This window comes from Porites lutea, chromosome 7, assembly GCF_958299795.1.
Source record: "Porites lutea chromosome 7, jaPorLute2.1, whole genome shotgun sequence".
Taxonomy (NCBI): Eukaryota; Metazoa; Cnidaria; class Anthozoa; order Scleractinia; family Poritidae; genus Porites; species Porites lutea.
Genome location: NC_133207.1, coordinates 19,511,818 through 19,531,838, shown reverse-complemented (window position 1 = coordinate 19,531,838; position 20,021 = coordinate 19,511,818). Strand labels below are relative to the sequence as shown.

General features: G+C 38.5%; 3 protein-coding genes across 3 annotated transcripts in view; 2 read left to right on the top strand and 1 right to left on the bottom strand.

Annotated features, from left to right (window-relative positions):
- Positions 1-118: 118 nt before the first annotated feature.
- On the top strand, positions 119-6,259 carry LOC140942814 (tubulin-folding cofactor B-like). Its single transcript, XM_073391819.1, has 6 exons — positions 119-291; positions 2,365-2,508; positions 3,229-3,328; positions 3,651-3,839; positions 4,499-4,571; positions 5,399-6,259. Exons 1-6 carry the CDS (start codon positions 178-180, stop codon positions 5,517-5,519), a joined length of 741 nt encoding a protein of 246 aa, XP_073247920.1. The 5' UTR covers positions 119-177; the 3' UTR covers positions 5,520-6,259.
- Positions 6,260-6,924: 665 nt separating this feature from the next.
- On the bottom strand, positions 6,925-7,674 carry LOC140943422 (B9 domain-containing protein 2-like). Its single transcript, XM_073392506.1, has one exon. It carries the CDS (start codon positions 7,646-7,648, stop codon positions 7,118-7,120), a length of 531 nt encoding a protein of 176 aa, XP_073248607.1. The 5' UTR covers positions 7,649-7,674; the 3' UTR covers positions 6,925-7,117.
- Positions 7,675-7,810: 136 nt separating this feature from the next.
- LOC140944112 (tyrosyl-DNA phosphodiesterase 1-like) overlaps positions 7,811-20,021 on the top strand; it is a 28,933-nt gene continuing 16,722 nt past the window's right edge. The window contains exons 1-13 of the mRNA XM_073393236.1: positions 7,811-8,045; positions 9,780-9,992; positions 10,161-10,204; positions 10,421-10,476; positions 12,671-12,767; positions 13,418-13,449; positions 13,626-13,718; positions 14,616-14,697; positions 15,432-15,511; positions 16,361-16,439; positions 17,420-17,596; positions 18,263-18,311; positions 19,533-19,599. Coding sequence (XP_073249337.1) covers positions 7,940-8,045; positions 9,780-9,992; positions 10,161-10,204; positions 10,421-10,476; positions 12,671-12,767; positions 13,418-13,449; positions 13,626-13,718; positions 14,616-14,697; positions 15,432-15,511; positions 16,361-16,439; positions 17,420-17,596; positions 18,263-18,311; positions 19,533-19,599 — 1,175 coding nt within the window. The 5' untranslated portion in view covers positions 7,811-7,939. The remainder of the gene's footprint in view (positions 8,046-9,779; positions 9,993-10,160; positions 10,205-10,420; positions 10,477-12,670; positions 12,768-13,417; positions 13,450-13,625; positions 13,719-14,615; positions 14,698-15,431; positions 15,512-16,360; positions 16,440-17,419; positions 17,597-18,262; positions 18,312-19,532; positions 19,600-20,021) is intronic.

Genomic DNA, 20,021 nt, shown 5'->3' with positions numbered 1-20,021 from the left:
AAACTGCTTTCGCTCTTGCCGCCGCCAAGTTTGATTGTACTCACGTGATTGATTCGAACCAATCATCGATGATCCTTTGGTGGAAATTTTCTTGAGCCTGCGATATGCTGGAGAAGCTGGGTTGACATTTCGGCTAATAAAGAATTTTTGCTTCTTTTTCCTATAAAATAGTGAGAAATGGCGAGCATTATTTCAACGCCAAGTACGGTATCTGTTCAGATTACGAGCTCAATGACTTCTTTTACATCTGAGAAGAGGCTGCAACGGGGCGATGCTATCTCTACTTTGAAGGTAAAGAAAGGAAACTTGTGATCATAAACTTAAGTTTAATTTTTTTTCTTGTAGGGAATTTTCTCATAGACATAATTTATTACAGTATTGGTCTTGCATTTCTTTTAAACAAAATAATCTGAACTGTCAGATTGATCAAGTGAACTGCTTCAATTGTCAAAGGGGTATAATACCATATATATCTCAATTTAGGAAGAATGGAACTAATCTGCATGTCATTCATGCATAATCAATCATACAGTCTGACACAAACCCAGTCAAAAAGGTCATCAGTCCCTTTGTAGACTCAGCGGGAGTCACCTATGTTTACTTCAAAATCAAATATGAACTTATAAAACCATTGTGTGATCGTGTTAGAAACTTGCTAAAAACTATGTTATCTAATACTTCGGAAAACCGCTGAAGGTAATGACTACACTAATAACAGCAAAGGGCGACATTATTTCCCACTGAGCATTAGATAATATTTTACCAGTTATTGCAACACGATTGCATGACGGTTTAAATTTCCAACCGTGCACCCATCTTTCTCTGATTTGACCTTTTCAGCTTGGATGGTCCTGGAAGGAAGGTGGGGTCCCCTTCTTAGTGAACTTTGCACCCCTATGAGCACCCCTTCATCAATCTGCCCCTGTCTTCCACAGCGTCATTCCAGGTTAATTCTACAGTGTAGAAGTTCTGGCTATAATTAAGCAGCATATCCTTTGGCCAGTCTTGAGCTTGAGCCATCACAGACCTTGTCTTCATATTGTCTCAAACCTTTACTTATTTGAGGGTTAGCCTCCTTCCTAGATATTCCTTTGGCTCACCAAGCAATAATTTATGTGGCAAGTCTAAGGAATGTCTGTGAGTATCATATTTCCTTCAATAATAGCCAGGGGTGATTATTTTTTTCGCACCTAAAGGGGGCAATTTTTTTGAGAGAGGTGATTATTTCAAATATTGCTCAATGGAAGTCATGCCCTAAATATTAGTGCTATTTACTGATTCACCTCCAGCTCAAACCTCCAGCTCAAGCGAGCGATGCCAAACTCGCGTAAGTTTCAAGCAAAATGGTTTCCTGGTTTACTGCTGTAACAAACAAAGAAATTTCACTAATAATCCAGCAAGCTGTTCCCGAAATACATGAAGAAGGTGACAAAATTTGGTTTGGAAGCTTTAGCTTTGTTTGTTTTACTTGAATATATCGATGAAACCGGTGAAAAAGTTTTTAGTTTACAAATGTAAATTAAGTGTTGTATTACTTTATTTAGCTGACATGTTCATAATAAAACTTAAAACTAAATTTAATAGTTTTTTACAGAATGGGTTCAAGTACAAAAAGAATTCATAACTCCTTTTGAAGAAATTTCCGAACAATAGGTAAACAAATTGCCTTCAAAAGTTTTATTTGTTGGGACGAAAATCATAAGGGCCGTTCGGTCATTTGCATGCCAAAATTGTGATAGTTGGTAGCAGTAAATGAGTGAAACACCATCCTTTTTGTGTTTAGTTATATCACTGTTTTATTATACCGGTATATTAAAACAATTATTCACCTCATTGTCGGTGGCTAGCAGTGGATGTAATATTTACCTTGCCACTTTGCGGCTCGGTAAATACCACCACTAGCCACCTCCACTTCAGTAAATAATAATCTAGCATAATATTATCCAATTAAATAAAAAATGATCATACAAAATAAACTGAACATGCTCCAAAGTTGGTTCCTTGATTTATTTTTAATGTCATTATCCTTGGCATCGGAGCTTGAATTTGTCACTGATCAGTTTTCCTAGATCAGACTCCACTTCGTCTTGACAGGGAGGGGATAAAAGAAAGAGAAGATGGCAAGAGGGGTGCAGGGGCGATTATTTTAAATATTTTCGTCTAAGAGGGGCGATTATTTGAAGGAAGCGTTTAATTGAGGGATGGCTATTATTTGAGGGAATTCGGTAAGTAACTTTTAAGTAACCTAAATGTATACTTAGCTCATTAGAATTGCTGCTATTTTGCCGGTTTTGTCACAAACATAAATGTAATGCTTTTAAGATAAATAAAGTAGGTATAACATTATAAGATTTACTTCTTTAGGGGAAACTGGAGTTAATAACAGGATGCTCAGCTGTGACAATGGAAGTTCAGTTACTAGACAAAGAAGGAAAGCTTTTATGTGTCCTTAACAACGATGATGCATTACTGGGTGCTTACCCAGTAGATGACAACATGAGACTACATGTATGTTTTATTTCTTGGTTATTCACTGGAGGTACAACGTGATGTTACATAATAATATTATTCTACTACATTGCATATCATCAATGTAAAAATTAGCAGGCAAGGATCCACACCAATTTCAATCATTTTACGAAAATGGGTCAAATCTTTCATAAATTAAAATATTTTAATAAATATATATTTTAAAGACAAAAAATTTCCAAGTTAAAATCAGGCCAATATCCTGTCTGAATGGCACCGAAATCCAGGGAAGGTGAATTTGGGAATTTAAATCCAAAAATGTTCTGCGGGTGGGGGGTGCATGTCCCTGGTCCCCCCTAGAAGCTTGCACCTTCGGTGTTCGTTTAGGAAATCAGGCAGTATTTATTCTCTTTATCCACACCAGACTAGTTAAAATCCCATGATACACACTTGGCCCCTTACATTGTGGCAATGATATAATTTGTTTTACATGATTGATCTAGGAGTATTAACAACAAAGTTAATGTTTAATGAGGTGCCAGTCTATTGCAGAGGAACGTTTAGTATTATTTTGATGCCTATATAACATCCATCGAGCAACAGACTGTATGGCAGTTTTAATGTGTCTGGCCTAGGTGGTATCAAAATTGACTGTCAGGCTTTCATGATTTCATAGTAAATCAATAAGCATGACATCAGGGACAAGATCACATGTCCAGTTGGAATGACACTGTTTTTCACTTTGCATCTAATATAAAGGTTGTCGACAAAGATCCTACAAAAAAGGTAGGACAATTTGAAGACTTATCAGCCGTGGAAAAATATGAGATGGACACAGAAGAATATGCAAAGAGAACTGGTTAGTGATTGATATTAATGTTTACTCCCAGATACACCCAGATTTATCACTTGTAATAGTTTAAATCATTGTTTACTTTTGAAAGTTTAATACATTATTCACATTGCCCAAACATTTTATATCTGAGGCCTTAAATCAGGGTATGCTTTGGCTTTGTCAGTCACTTCTGAGATTGTCTGTTGCCTAGTACGTAAACAGAGTTGTCATTAAGATTTCAAGTTGCTGGGTAACTACAACAAGTAGGCAGTTTTTGGGGCTGTGTCGCCTGTCACTTCTACCCCTTGGAAGGCCTTATTTATGGTGCAAGAATCTTCTTCTATAGATTCAGTGAGGGCCTTCAAAGAAAGAAATAAGCTTGGCCAATTTAAGGAGAAAACTCCAGAGGAAATACAAAAAGAGAAGGAGAAAGCACAACAAGAGGAAGAAGCTGCGAAAGCAATCACTGTAGGTTCTCGATGCGAGGTCAAAGTTGCTAGTGCACCTCCCAGGAGGGGCGAGGTTATGTTTGTAGGTATGTAAACATAAAGTGTTCATGTCACCCCTAAAAAACCTTTAATACTCTAAGATAAATTGCATGAGCCCTGAAGCTCTAAACATTTGAAAATCAGTAAATTAATCAAACCCAGGAACTAGATAAGTAGTGCTGCTAAAAAGGGGTGGGAGCTTAGCTAGTACCCCTAGCCACCAAGCATGTCACCGATGTGAGAAATCCCTCGTGAGTGAGCTTTTTGTGATAAGCAAAGCAGCTTAGTGCAAAAAAAAAAAAAAATGTCATCTATGGTCTCTTAACATTAATATCAGGCCAATCACAGGTCTCATTTACAAGTAAGGAGACTGACTTTGGTAGTTCATTAGTCAGTCAAACAAAAGAGCGTTTCTTGATGTTTTAAAGTGTTGATGGACATGGTTGAGTCTGTTGCACTGAAACAAAGGAAAATACCGTTTAGAAGCTTTCATGCTGGTTATCTTTTGACCATACATAGGTTGCATTTTATTTACGACACTTTTTATGAACAGTCATTTCAGATGTTTCAACTGCGTGGTCATGTAAAAGAAGATGAAAAAGTTGATGAGACATCCTAAGTGAATGGTCTTGTGTTTGACATTTTGTAGCACATGCTAGAGTGTTTAAAACAATGCAAATCCTGAAATGATAATGTTTTGTTTCAGGAAAAACAAACTTCAAACCTGGCTGGTGGGTTGGTGTGAAATATGATGAGCCTGTTGGTAAAAATGATGGCAGGTAAGCAGATTTTCCATGATCATTGTATCCTACCAGGGTGTTTCTTTTACTTTCTGATATGTTTTATTAACCACGGTGAGAATAACTCATTGGGTAGAGGGCTTGATTGCAGAACGAGAGGTCACGGGTTCATCAGTCCCGGGCCGGGCCAATAATCAGAATCTTAAAATAACTGAGAAATGAAGGTACTGCCTTTGCACTGCAAGTGGCTAGGACTTTGCATGGCCTGAATAACTACACAAAATGGTGGTCCCGTCTCCAGTAGGAGACATATCCCCAATATTTTGTAAATTCAAATAAAGTGTTTTTATTTAAAGTGAAGGGTGCTGTAGCTAGTTATAAGGCTGGTGGTCATTTGATAATAACTATTTTAATTTTGTTGGTGTGACAAGTTTATACACTCTCTTGGTGCATTTCAAAGCAAACTTGAATTAACATGTAACAAAAACAACAACAACAAAAAAAGAGAAGAGTACAAAGGTGCAAGGGAATGGTGGTAGAGTGAATTACCCCTCCCATGCTCTCAACATTTTAGACTGAATGTGTCCATTTTGTGGGTTTATCAAAATTAATAATAATGTAGAAAGATGATTATACATTGTAGAGCTATGAACAATCTATTTTCCAAACAGTTTAATTAGTTTCATTGTATTTTCCAAAGATTTTTCAGTTTGTTTAAACTATTCTTTTTTTCCCTATCTTTTTGCATCAGATTATTGTTATTGTTTGTACAAACCTTTGCCCATGAATCACTTGTACATCATAAAGGTTCAAGTTATTAAAGTTCTAAGACAAGTTGATTGAAGTTGTTTCTGTTTTCCTTTCAGTGTTGCTGGGAAAAGATACTTCACTTGTCCACCAAAATATGGCGGATTTATTAAACCAAAGGATGTAGCGGTGGGCGATTTCCCAGAAGAGGACTTGGGAATTGAAGAGGATGAAATGTAAAAACAAAAAGAAGGAAAGAAAGAGGATGCTTATATTCTAATAAAGTGGATAAATTATTCAGAAACTGTGGAACTCCAAACACAGCAAACAGCTACTACTGTCAAACATCTATAAGATAGTGGCCACTTATTATAAGTGACTGTCTGTCAAAAATTCCAATATAATATTGAAAATTTTCCAAGTTAAAATAAGAAATTTGGAATCTTGTGTAACCAACCTGAACCAAGTTCCACGACATCTTTAATTCAATCAAAATTTGATGCCACACAGCTCTGGGAACAAGTCATACATTTTTTGATAGTATTATTTATTATAACGCACTTAACGGTAAAAATACAGAACTTTTTTAAGTTACCTAACAAGCAAATTATTTCTCTACAAGCTGCAACAGAAAAACTGGAGAACAGAGACACTCAGTGGTGTAAAATTCAAAGTAGACAGACTGCAAATTATATTAGTTAATGTTAGGCAAGCCAGCAATAAACTTTTAAACACTAAAATTGATTGCTATGACTGAAGGCATATCAAGCTGTACTGATCAAGTGGAACCCTTATAACTATGGGGACTGGTGGAATGGTTTAACCTCGAGGCACATTATATTGGGGTTTAATATTCTACACATTTTACTGTAATAGGGTAGAAAATCAGTTGCTCCTCACACAGTGGTTTGTTATATTGAGGTTCCACTGTGTGTAGTAAAACAGCTTGTTTAATAAACTTCTCAATATTGCTTTTTAAAGTTATTTGGCACAACTAACACAAGTCTGGCCATTGCAACCAGTGATAAGTTAAACTTCTACATAACCTACTGTGAACTGTTAAAACCTCACCTGTCAATGTTCTAAAAATATTGAACAGAAATACAACCAGGACTGAGATTTTATCGCTGATGATAAAAATAGAAAAGGGGCTGTTACCAAAACAGTCTGAATCAGCGTTTTATCTATAGTTTAGTGGACAAAGATTTATTCAGATAGTGGATAGTATTATGCAACTTAGAACAACTCAGCCCCGATGGCACAATTCAACTTTTGAGCAATTAAGTCAGGGTGGATAGTGCCATACAACTTTTTAAAATAACTAAGCCATTCTTGCACGCTGATTGGTCAAGAGCTATGTTCAGTAAGAGTGAAGACCATGGGAATGATGTTATGGTGGCACAATTGTTTTTCTCTTTCTTGTGTGTGTGTGATTTGCTGAGAACCGTCAATGGAAATGGACATCAAAACTGTCAATGTTATTTTAAAAAACAATTTGACAACAATTTTCTCATTGATGATAGAAATGATGTCAAAAAGTTCAAAATTTTGCAGTGCAACCACTAGCCTATGACTCGTTGTTCCACTTGAGTTATGAACAATTTGACGGCATTTCTAGGGTTGATAAGAGTACAAACCATGAAAAATTGTTGTCAATTTGTTAATATGAATGACCGAGACTGGAAGTCCAAAACTCATGACCCTACGTTTCAGAGACACACACTCATGCATATAAGGGAGTTCTCCTTCCTGGGCCTACATTAGGATTACAATCCCCTAGCTATAACCCAGCTGTTGGTATTGTTTTGCTGCTGTGCTCCTCGGCAAGTTCTCAGCTGTTAACATTCGACTCCAAACTTATCAAAATTTCTTGTTATCACACCCAGTTGCAAATGTACTGTTCCCATAGCAACTGTTCTTAGTTTATATCTATCCGCACCAGTGTAGATAGCGTCTGAAGTTTTTAACTGAGGAGCTCCGCCTACGAAAAAACTCCGAAGTTGTTCGAATTTCCCCGAACACAAAGGTCTCCAAGTAACGCAATCCACGTTGTGTGTCCCGGGAGAAGTAGGAACATGACAGTATCCATACCCGTAAATCTCGTTTCTACCATAAGAATCCTGATGCCACACTTGAAAGTGGAATTTAGGCCATCCTTTGAGTCCCTTTGTAGCAAAATGCAAGTCTATAGGGTGACACCACTTCGCGCATTCCTCGTTTTGCGGATTGTCAACTTGTGTCTGGCCTTCTTTCTGTCCCGCTAAAAGTTTCCATAATCCATCAACATGGACAGACCATTTGCAGTATAAATTATGCGATGGAAAACCACTGGCACCGATAATTTCGCCAATAACATGAACTTCCGCCATACCTGCAACTGAGTGTTTGCAAATAAAAATTTCTGAACGGAAAAATTCCAACATGGCGGACTTCATTCTGCGCATGCGGAAACTGAGCCCGCGATAGTTTTGAACATAACAAGATGGCGGCAAAAGTTGAATGTTGAATCATCAAGTTTCTGCTTGAACAAAATAAGCCTAAAAGTAGTGATTTACCCAAAGGCATTTAAGATAAGAGAGCTTTCTTGTCGTCTTTTGAAAGCTACTCCTTCTCTCATGCTACATGGAAAGAGAGATCTTAGAAATTAGTGGGAGGCAGAAATGAATGAGAAAGGCCCGCAAAAAAGCGACACGAGACCCTTATGCAAATATGGTACAGCCTGTTATCGTAAGAACCCTGCTCACTTTCAGGAATATCGGCACCCAGGTATTTATGTAAAACAAACTTAATTTAATTCAGCCGAAATTTGAAAATGTGAAAAATCATGCTCATAATGTGCATGATCATGATTTTTAACATCAGCATGCAATGGCTGTTACCCGTGGCCGTACCTGAACCTGTAATATGGGAAGACTCCTCTTATAGACCTGCCAACCCCTAATAAAGGAAAATCTGCTGACTCATGAAAAAAAAAACAAAAAAACATTGGGAGATTCTACAAAAATACTATTGAGATTCTGTTTTTCCATTGGGGGAATGAAGTGTTTCTTTACAAGTTGATGGTTAATTTCTGTACTAGCCTTAAATGATAGATATAAGAAGCACAAATTCCACAGTTTGGTAACTATTTAGCAGAGTGATAATTTTTATTATTTGATCACTTTAGTTTATGTTACTGGCATCCCCCATTAAATTTCCATTTTTATGCAACAAGGAAACATTTCATTTCAAAATGATTTTTTCCCCCAAACCATGAGATTGGTATTCTTGTCGTGAGGCTGTGAGAAAAGACGTAATATCATGAGACTCGCACAGAAAAGAGTCATGAGAGTTGGCAGGTCTGCCCTTACCCTGCAGAAGTCATCACCAGTAGGGGGTTGGGGTGGGGGGGGGCACTCCTTATAAAGACCTATGCGGGGAGGTTCAGCCTGAAAGGGGTACTAATTTCAGGTATATTAAAGTGTAGGTAAATCTATTATTTACTTATTATTAGATTAAAAAGACATGCCTTATTATGGCTTTATCATTTTAATTTATTTGAACTTACATGAAAATGACAAGAAGACTTCCTGTTTTAGCGATTTATGTTGTCTTAGTATAATAGGTATGTGAAAGGGGTACCATTTTTCAATATAAGGTCATAATAATAAATGAAAGGAGCTTCTTTTAAATCAAAAAATGGTATTTACAAGGGTAAGGGATTTTACCTTGAAGCGAAGTCTCCTGTACATATTTTTGCTGAATAGTCCCCAGGGAAGTCAGCTAGGCATCTGGTACAGCATGATGCCATTTAGAAAAGGAATCTGGTCATTTTGCTCAAAAGTGGATTTGCTCAATGAATCAGGTGTAAACAAAATATCTCCTCATGGCAAATACATTGTATGTTCCTCTGTACCCATAGACAAGAAATGAGTGGGTACAAAAGGTGCCTAAAATAATCCAAGTCCTTAAATGAAAATGCTATTCCCACTCAAACCTGAGCAAAAACTTTGTGAAGAATTTGACTCAGGGCTTGAAAAAGTACTGTCTGGTAGTCCGGGATAAGTAGGTAGATTTTTTTGGACTGGGCAGGCAACTTGAGGTGATTTTCAAAAGTCAGAACTGGCCGGTCGGACGAAGACCGGACCGGTCATTTTGAAAAATAAATAAGCTTTTTCAAAGAGTTTTTGATGAAACACGATTTCCTTCATGCATACTATTTAAGATTTGACTGATCTAGCAAGATGGTTTTGATTAAAGGTGAAATTCTCATTACGAGGGGAATGGTTTGGGTGGTCACTTCTGAAAAATGGAAAGTGCCCTTAATTAAAGCTCACTTGCCCAATGAGTCTAGACAAATTATCCTTTAAAAAAATCATTATTAACTTGTAATGATGTGTAAAACAAGCAAGAAGTTCTCCCAGAGCAGCAAAATGTGAGAGCTGCTCATCCAATGGATCCTTTTTTGAGCCCTGTATCTTTATGAGATTGTTGATGTTCCTAATGTGAAAACTAACACAGGTTATGACTCTGACACGGATGATGAAGAAGTGCAGAAATCCCCTCCAGCTAAGCGAAAAAAGCTAGAAAATAGTACGGCTGCTTGTGGGCCTTCGACATCATCAGCCTCCAGCAATACTACTGACATGGAGAGTTGCATACCTTTCTTGCTTACCAAAGTACGTGGAATTCCTTCTCAATATAACACTAAAAATATGGCAATCAGTATTAAAGGTATGTATTATGTGGGAATTTCAATATGTGTTCTACTTGATAGTATTGATATAATTTTTAAAAATTAATTCACTTGGAAAGTTATTTTTTAACAATAATATAATGATATTATTGTGATCTAAAACCACTCAATGCTATTTCATTATTACCTCTTTTGCTCTTTTCTAGATATCCTGTCAAGTCAGATGGGTGACTTAGAAGCCTCTGCACAGGTATAAAACATTGATGTTAAAAATCAATAATTAATTTAATACTAAAATTACTATTCATAAAACTAAAGTTCAAACTAGAGCTAAAATTGGAGACAAAGAAGGGGGGTTGGTAAATTAAATGTCTCCCTTCTTTTCAGTTATATGAAAAAAAAAAATTAAAAACCCGTTGGATATCCTAATAAAGATACTATTCTGTTTTTTGTTGTTAAACTACAGTTCAACTACATGTTTGACATACCCTGGCTGATTGAACAGTATCCTGAAGCTAAGAGGTAAGTGGTTAAAATGAGGGAGAGTTGAAAAAACTGACCCCCACTCCGCGGACTACTCTACGGACTACTCCGCGGACTACTCTACGGACTAGTCCGCGGACTACCATGCGGACTACCCTAACTAATCAACCAAATTTACTTTCACGGAGAAAAGAGTTAGAAGAAGCGTACCTGCCTACAAGATCACACTTGATAAACAGCCGCCATCTTGATTTTCGCCATTTTACTCGACCCAGCTCTCCTTTAGCCTCGCCCCAGTCTTCATCGGCCACAAGTCAGAGCACGCCGTTCAGCCAATCGATGACCACTATTGGCGCTGGTAACAGTTTTTGTTATATTCAGCTTAAAAATGTTTTTAAGAACTTACTTATAGCCGTGCTTGGAAGTCACCATATTTTTGGATTCACCTGGCCCACAAGGCCCTTGGAGACGTATTCTCCTAAGTAGGGCACGCAGTCGTTATTTGGATCATCACGCGAGGTTTGGAGAGAAGCGTTGCGTGACGATCCAAGAACGGAAGCTGCAATGGACGTAGCAATGAAGAAGAAGGGCTGGGTCGAGTAAAATGGCGAAAATCAAGATGGCGGCTGTTTATCAAGTGTGATCTTGTAGGCAGGTACGCTTCTTCTAACTCTTTTCTCCGTGAAAGTAAATTTGGTTGATTAGTTAGGGTAGTCCGCATGGTAGTCCGCGGACTAGTCCGTAGAGTAGTCCGCGGAGTGGGGTCAGTGGGTAGTCCGCGGAGTGGGGGTCAGTTTTTTCAACTCTCCCGTTAAAATGAAGATTTAGCCGAGGCCAGAAGCAAAGCTCGCCATTAATAATTCATAATTATTCAAATAATAAACTTGCAAAGAAATCCATTAAGGGTTGAGCCTACAATCCATTGATAACTAGTAACTTTTCAAAGTGGATTACTTAAAAAAAAATGCAACCTCAATGGCTCGACACCTGAGCGTGCGATACGATCATGTGATATATGTCAGCAGATACCCTATTTTAACTGCTGTAAGTAATTTCCTGACCACAACATGGATATTATTTTGCAATATCAGGTTGTAAGCTCCCACACTAGCTAGAGAGTGTGAGAGTGTAATAATTTTTGTATAGGTAATAGCATGATTAGGAGTGATATTTGGCATAAATACCACGAGTGATATTTCAAAATTGTTATACGTAATTTCATTTGCCATTAGGCGAATGAAATGTGAGACAATTTTGAAATATCACGAGTGGTATTTATGCTAAATATCACGTACAAATCATGCTATTATTTCTTTATACTACTACCTGCAAAAGGTTTGTAATTTTCACATGTATGTATTTCAAATTAAGCTGAAATACCACTGCTCTAAGCCAATCAAATTGTAGAAATTTCTCATGTAGTAGTATTATTTAATATCAAGGGCTATTAGAGACTAATGTGAGTGTCTTATCTACAAATAAACACATTTTACTGGCTGTAGAATGCATGAAATGGAGTTCAAACATGCAAACAGTAATTACTGCATGAGCATTGTGCATCAAAATGTCTCTTAAATGTCTAGTTTCTGCCTAAGAACAGGGCTTGAAATAGCCGCTGTAACTACCAATGGCCAAATGGCAAGCCAAATTTTAGGTCTCTGCATGGCAGACAAAAATGAACTAAGGTAAACTGCCAAATGGATATAACATAATAAAGCAGCATAAATTTTTTGTGTCATTGTCTTCTCCTCTTACAATGCTTACGTACCTATCATTTCTTTCCACAAATCAATCGTCCTCATTGAAAATAATATGGCAGAAGGGCCCCTCAACTGTAGCTTCTTCATAAAGTTTTCCATGATATGCATTTTCCTCATGAAATTTTACCCAGCATTTTAGGGTCCTCAGCAAGGCTTTGTTGGTGTTTATTTATTTATTTACAAACTTTGGTAAGAGGCTTGGATAACTCACAGAACAAGGTCTGCCATGAGGTCCAGATCTGGTGATTCATTCATACATGGATAATATTATGAATGCCTGCAATGTGTGACAATACAATTAGAACATTGTTTGCAAGTAAATTCTAATAATTTCCATCACTGTCGCCACAGAATGAAAGAAGAGAGCTTAACTATAAATTGTTTTCTTTTCTTTTGCACTTCAGTCCCCCTGGGGTTTAAAAATCTACCTTTTTTGAAAGTGAGAGTTTCTAAAGCAGATCTATTTATCGCAGGTCCAAGCCACTGCTTATTGTTCATGGTAATCAAAGGGAAACCAGTGCCAATATTCGCGGAGAAGCTGAGCCATATCCAAACATTAAACTCTTTGGTGTAAGTATAAGAGTGTCATTGCATGTTAATGGTACAGAAGAATTAACCCACCTTATAACCACAAAATTCATACCACCACCTTGTTCACTTACTACAACCATATTATTTTAAGACTAAAAAAGTGTCAGTCATTTTCTCTTCCCAAACTGTTGTTAATGAATCCAGCTTGTCAATATGACCGCAAAATTATTTTATGACCCATAATGCAATCCACATCACATCTTGTAACATACAGTAAAGGGAGGGGGCAGGGGGAGGGTGGGGGCGGCATACAGATGATTTTATCACAACCAAAACTTCTTGGATGCACAGATAATCAAATTTTATTAGCCATGGTGCTTTGCTTCATGTGTGCGCATGTGAGGACTCTGCTAGGGTTGTTGTCACAGTTGTAGGAAAAACTGTCAGATTGATAGCTTTAAATTAACCTTTATTAATTCATAGTGGCCAACTGCGTAGGTTTATGAAATAGATAAAATTACTTAATGCTTAATTGAAACAGTACTCATAGGCCACCAGGTACTGCAGTCCACAGCCCAATTTCTCCTGGGATGACTGTAATACCCATGAAAATTTAAAAACAAAAGTAAGTGGAAAATTTTGGGAGGAACTAGCTGTGTCTAAAACTGTACCAATATCTCTCTTGATAGGCCAGGCTAGAAGCATTTGGGACACACCATAGGTCAGTGTCAATTCAGTTACAATAAAACTTGCATAATCACAGCAAAAGTAATAGTATTGTTGTTGTTAGCTTAGTTTTTTTCTTTACAATTACATGTAACGTACAGGTCTTGTAAGAACTTTTGGCCGCTCTTTTAATATATTACAGATTATTAAAATTGTCCCTGTCTTTTTCAGCAAAATGATGTTCCTGTTGTATAAAGAAGGACTTAGAGTGGTTATCACAACTGCAAACCTGATATCTATGGACTGGGATCAGAAAACACAAGGGTAACGTGTTTTTCAGGGTTCTCAATAGATTTTTAAGTAGGAGGTGATCACTGATAAAGTAGGAAGCTCTTCAGCAAAGCCAGAGGTGTCAAAACAAAGCAAAGAAAAGCGACCTAAACACAAAGTAAGCGGCTATAAATCCCAAAGTAAGCGGCGATCAATCGCCGGGTGCCGCCTTCTATTGAGAACCCTGGTTTTTCAAAGATTGTTAAATTGTTTTTTCCTTTTTCAAGTTTTTGTTAAGTTCTTATTGTTTGGGAGTATTTTTACAATGAAACACTTTTATCAAACTTGACATGAAACGGTACCAACGAGTATTGCAGCCACTCTCTCTACCCTGAATTCCTTCCAGCATTATCCTCTTCCTCAGCATTCGTTGTCGTCATCACATCATCATCATCCTCCTCCTCCTCCTCCTCCTCCTCAGCATCATCTTTTGACTGCGGAGCAAGCACCACTGTTTTACCCCGCTACCCCTGGTCTGTCAGACCATGGCTATTATTCAAGGAACTTGTAGCTGTCATTTCTTTTCTCTGAGTTAGTGTAAACAGGACGTTTTAAGCTTACCAGGCCTCCTTTTCCCATTTCCAAGGGTGTGTAAAGCGTAAATTTTAAGTTAGTTCATGTAATACGCGCAATACTTATATGACCAAGGAACTTATGCTGACACTGTTGTGCTTTAACTGTATCTTTCTAAGAAGAGGTACTGTCTTGATGTGCGGTTGTACTTTAGCGATTGACACCCCGTCAGATCGTTTAATACCCCGCATTATCCAGTAAAGCGATGTCGCGAAAGCATTGATCTTTTGTTCTTCAGTGTTACCTGTTGATAGCCATATTCATGCCTCTAGTTAAAAGATAAAAAAACATTACTGGCACTTTTGTTGCTTATTTTAGTGTTTGGATGAGCCCATTATTTCCTAAGATGTCATCTTCTTCAACAAAGTCAACACCAACTAATTTTAAAGAGGATTTATTGGTTAGTAGTTGAAAGTGTTAAAAATATTCTGACTTGACTACTTTGGTGCAGAGAAGGAAATAACAGAACATGCGGTTTTGTAGTAGTTTTGATGTAAATTGCAGATCAGTATCACTGCTCATGTGTATAAAGTTTAAGAAACTATCCAACAATTCTAACTAATCTAACTATCTAACTCAATCGAGTGAGGTTCAAGATTATCATCTTTGACCGTGTGAGGTTCAAAAAACGGTCAAATTGCTGGTTGTAGGTTGTAGGTACATTAGTTTCTGCAAGCTGGTTTCCCTTTTTTGCCCTTTACAAAGGTTTGCATAGGTGTACTTTGTGAAAAGAGCGGTCGATTTTGGTGATCATGAAATGATAACGTACGAACAAATTTTTGAAGAAACAAACAAACAAGAATGTAACAATTTGATTGGTTTGATGGACATAGTAGGGCGCCGCTTTTTGTTGGTTTAGCGATTACGCAAAGCCAAAGATTACCGGAAGTCATTTTCCGTAATTTGATATACAGAAAGAGGCTGCTGATGAGACAATCGAGTGCTTGTGTTTTCCTCGGCGAAAAAAACAAGACAAAACAAAACAAAAATCCGTGTTTTGATCCTTTTAACTACTGTCGGCAGATAAAAAAAAAATGCTCGTGGAAACAATTTTTCCTGGTTGAACGAAAATCACTCTATCTGTTTTATTTTGATGTGGAATTTTGTCGATAAGTACTGTACTGTTTATTATAGGATTACTTAGCGGCATATGGAGGGAATTCATTGGATGAGTGGAAAAAGCATATACGAGAACATGACATGTCGTCTGCAAGGTTTGTATAGAAGATTTTCTTTCCGTGGGGGACTCCCTTATGAAAGTGACGTTCGGGGATGCTCGTCGACTCTCGTAGGGTTGTCAATTGCAGATTTGGGCCTCAGTTGGGCTGTTCAGGGTGGAAGGTTGATATTTTTATCTTTACTATCGCTCAGGGTAGTATGAAAGGAAGCATGTACAAAGTAAAATAAGCCAACTCCGTCACACTGAAGACAGCATTCAATTTCAACGTCGTTCGCTCAATTTAAATCACTACAGCTCTAAATTGGTTCTGGGAATTAGTTGCCTGTTTTAGCTAAGTGTGAGTTACGCTTAGAATGGCCTCTTTGCGTAGTTTAATTCATATTTTCCGACGGGCATCACATGGGCGTCAACCTGCCCCCGCCCCCACGCCTCCCGGGATGACTTTTGCTCTGGTTAAGGATGTTCATTGAAAACAAAAGGGCTTCTGTGAGGTATGTTTACTATAGCTAACCTCTGCTATTGTCATGGATATTAATTGATAAATCAATTTTGATTTAACAATTTTAGTATAATTACATTGATGATTATTCGAGAAAATAAAATTATTGATCAATTTCCGACTCCGAAACATCAAAAAATCTGGCTGCCATTTCGAAAACTGCTAGCCTTTAAAGTTATTATGACCGCGCGGTGATTATAGCGGGATAAAGCGAAGCTACTAGCCAATCATAGCGCTCTGTTTTCGATAATCGTCAGTGTAGTTATACTAATAATATATAAACAACAGAAAAGAAGAAAAAAATAATCGCGATAAAATTTTCCCTTTGTAATATAACGCTTGGTATTTCTGGTGGAGCATTCGTGATACCCAGTTTTGTTGCAGTGTCCGATTGATTGCTTCAGTTCCTGGAAGACACACAGGACTCAACAAAACCAAGTGGGGACATCTCAAGCTGCGCAAGGTAATGTTTTCCTTCCATTGGCCATTTTCAACTTTTGCGAGAGGAGACTGGGTCCTGACTCGTCCCAAGTCCTCTTTATTCCGGAGGACGGAACGTGACCAAAAGGAGCGCGAGGGGTGATGGGAAGGAGGCGCATCTCTCGTTTATGAGGAGCTTAAGCAACGACAACGGCGACGTCAACGAGAACGACAAAAAGACTTCTCGCAACCTGCAAGAATCTGATTTCTTACACCTGGTTTGTGGGTGGTAAAACGCGCAACACCGCTGTTCAGTTTTGCAGCAATGTTGCAAAACAAGTTGCACGTTTTTGCTGCCCGTTTTACCGTACGTTGTGTTCTATAGAATATATTGTTTTGGGAACAATGCCGCTTCTTTTATTTTCTATTAATGGGTTATGTTATGCCGTAAACTGGGTCCCATAGTGCAGCTGGACACAGCACCGACTCAGTGGTACTCGCAAGATGGCTAATAGACCTTTTGACCGATACGGCGGCCATATTGAATTAATTAGAGTTAAGGAGTATTATGGGAAGTGCAGGAGGCATGAACACGATCCTATATATTCGCTCAGTATTTTCGTCCGGTTTTCGGGCCAATTTTTCTTAAAGTTTTCCTAGAAAAAGATTGTAATAGGAAGAAAAGATCATTTTGCCGTGTTTGGATATAGTAAATATCGCCTTTTTCCCGAGAAATATACAGTGAAGTTCTCTTTTTGCCCGAAAAGCGCGTGTAAATACTGAGCGAGTGCCCCCTGGGCATCCCATAATACTCCTTAAATCTAATAAATTCAATATGGCCGCCGTATCAGTAAAAGGGTCTATTGATTGACTTTAAAATTTGCGTGCCGCTCGTACAACAGAAAAAGTACCTGCTTGGTATTTTGAACAAAACCGTCGATTCCCCCAACGAAGCACCTTCAAATGAACAACTTTACAAGGTTTACTGCAGAACAGCTGACTTATCATGAATAATTTTGTCAGGTACTACATCAATATGGTCCTGTCGCGGATGATATCAGCCCCAAGTGGCCCGTGATTGGTCAGTTTTCTAGCATAGGATCCCTTGGAAATGATAAGGATCGTTGGCTGTGTGCTGAGTGGCTGCAAAGTTTATCAACTTGTTCTGGCAGGATGATGTCAAAGCCCCCGCTGCGTCTGGTAGGCATATATGTTTGTCACCTGGTCCTCTAATTAATAATTTCGCTTGACGATGCTGTAGGAATAAAAAGGCGGAATTGCAATCTAGTGTCGAATGCCTAATTAGTCGCGTGAGACCTTTAGATTCTGAGACGATTGCGTCATTTTGGCCGGAAAACGTGATTGCCGTCGTCATTCTGCTAAGAGTTTTAGCGACAATGTCGTGGTGGCGGAAGCAAGTTACCAAAAGTTTTAGCATTTTGCGTTCGGGAGAGGGCGTAACCTCCTTCAATAAACATAACAGTGCTATTTTTTGGTCAAAAAAGTGCAGTGAAGCTTTCCTGGGTGTCTTCAGTCTATTCGTTGAGAATACGCGAAAAAACTTATAGTTAAATCTCGTAGTCGTAGTTATTCTGGTCTTCGAATCTAAAGCTCTCAAATGAAAACAAAGGAAAAGATTAGGTGGTGATTCTCGAAATTGGCCGCGGTCGCATACGGGGGTGGTCTCTTACAAGAGATTTTAGAAAAAGCCACAGTTCAACCGGGGTTTCATATAGCCTGCGAGCAAGCTCTATGGCCTTGCTCGCAGGCTAGGTTGCTATCTACAGCTGCTCTCAAACTAAATTGGTCGCAAGGAGAGTGTCCATGAGTGTAGTCATGATTATCGTTTGTTCCCTGTCACTGCAGATTTTTCCAACTGTGGATGATGTTCGTAGTAGTTTGGAAGGCTATCCAGGTATGAAGTAGATTTTCAAATTGTTAGTAACAATTTACTTCTCATACTCGGTATAAAAACCTGTGAACCTCACGAGCGACGTAAAACAATTTTATTAATACAGAGAAGCCAGTGAAAAGTCAACACAATAGAGCCATTGAAAATAATAGCTAGAAAGCAATGAAAAACTTCACAGGTTTTTACACCGAGGATGACCCCAATTTACTGAATTTGGGAATGGACAGTTGTATGAAAGAAATTTATGCTAATTCCCCCGCCTTCATAGGACACACTGGCAAGTTAGTATAGTGACGACTAATACAATCGTGATTGCTGTATTCCAAAGTCTTAGGATACTGTCTCATAACTTTTTTCTTACCGGCTGTCCACACTGAGGTGCCCGAGAACATTAGTACCTGGTTACCGGCACAAAAACTGGGTTGTCTTCACACTATGAGTGCCCGATATATAACTGTGTACATAGTCCTGTGAGGCGTCATCAGTTAAAACTTGAGCTGAGCAGGAAGCACAAGCAGTAGATTGTCCCGGACCTAACACAAAGGGGCCAGAATCACAACAGCTTACTGGAAGCCACATTATAAAAAGGATTGTATAAAAATTTATCTAAAGATCGATCAAACGGTTAAAAGGTTTTGGTTGTCAAATGCAATCAACTCTTGCCTCGCGGACACCCCGCTATAACGGACACCCCAATATACGGACAGCAGCTAAATCCCAGGCAAAAATACATTACACAGATTTGACAGAAATAAACTCGCGCTATTGCGGACTCTTGCTCATGAGGACACTAGCATCAAGTTCCCTACAGGGTGCGCTGTAAAGGGGGTTGACTGCACTGAGCAGTTGAGAAACCGAAACATCAAAACTTGCTAAAACGGCGTTTGTAGGGCAGGAAACAGTAAGAAAACAACACAGGCACAACTTTTTTCTAGTTATGTATACCTTAATAGCTGGTTTTGTACATTGTAACCGTTTTATCGATCTTAAGATGAATTTCCATAGAAATCCTCATAATTTGGCTTTGATTCTCGGCTCCCTGTTGAACTAACAGCAACAGTATGCTCACAGGGACGCAGTGCCCACTCTAGTACCCGGCGCTTGAATTTGGGCGTGAGTACTTGAAAAAGGGTGGGTTCACATTAGTGCCCAATGAGTATCGTGCGTGGGCCCCACACCAAGTGTGAACGCGGCCTTAGATGTGTTTTTCTTTCTTCTTTTAAGCTGGAGGCTCGCTTCCCTATAGTTCAAGTACCGCTGCGAAGCAACCTTACCTCACAAACTTCCTTTGGTAAGTAGACATATGTTGTAATACATATGCCACCAAATGCAAACACTTCAGGTACCTTCCTTGAGGACATTCCAATATCCCGCACAAACATCGATCAACGGTTTAGCTGCCAAGTAGCGTACAGGCATTTTCTATAAATTAAGGCACTACATGTCCCTGTCTCAACTCAAACAGCTATATTATAACCTTCATATTTCCTCTTATTTCGTATGCCATATTAGCATGGGGTAGTTCTTATCAATCGCAGATCAACAAAGTCCAAGTAAAACAAAATACAGTAATTCGAGTAATGTTCTTCGCCGTAACTCATGGGAAGAACACAGAAAGCGCTCTTTCTCTCATGAATCTACTCAACATGTTGTCAGTGAAATCTGTCCACCAGCTACAGGCCCTTAAATTTGCCTTCCGCTGGCACAAAAAGG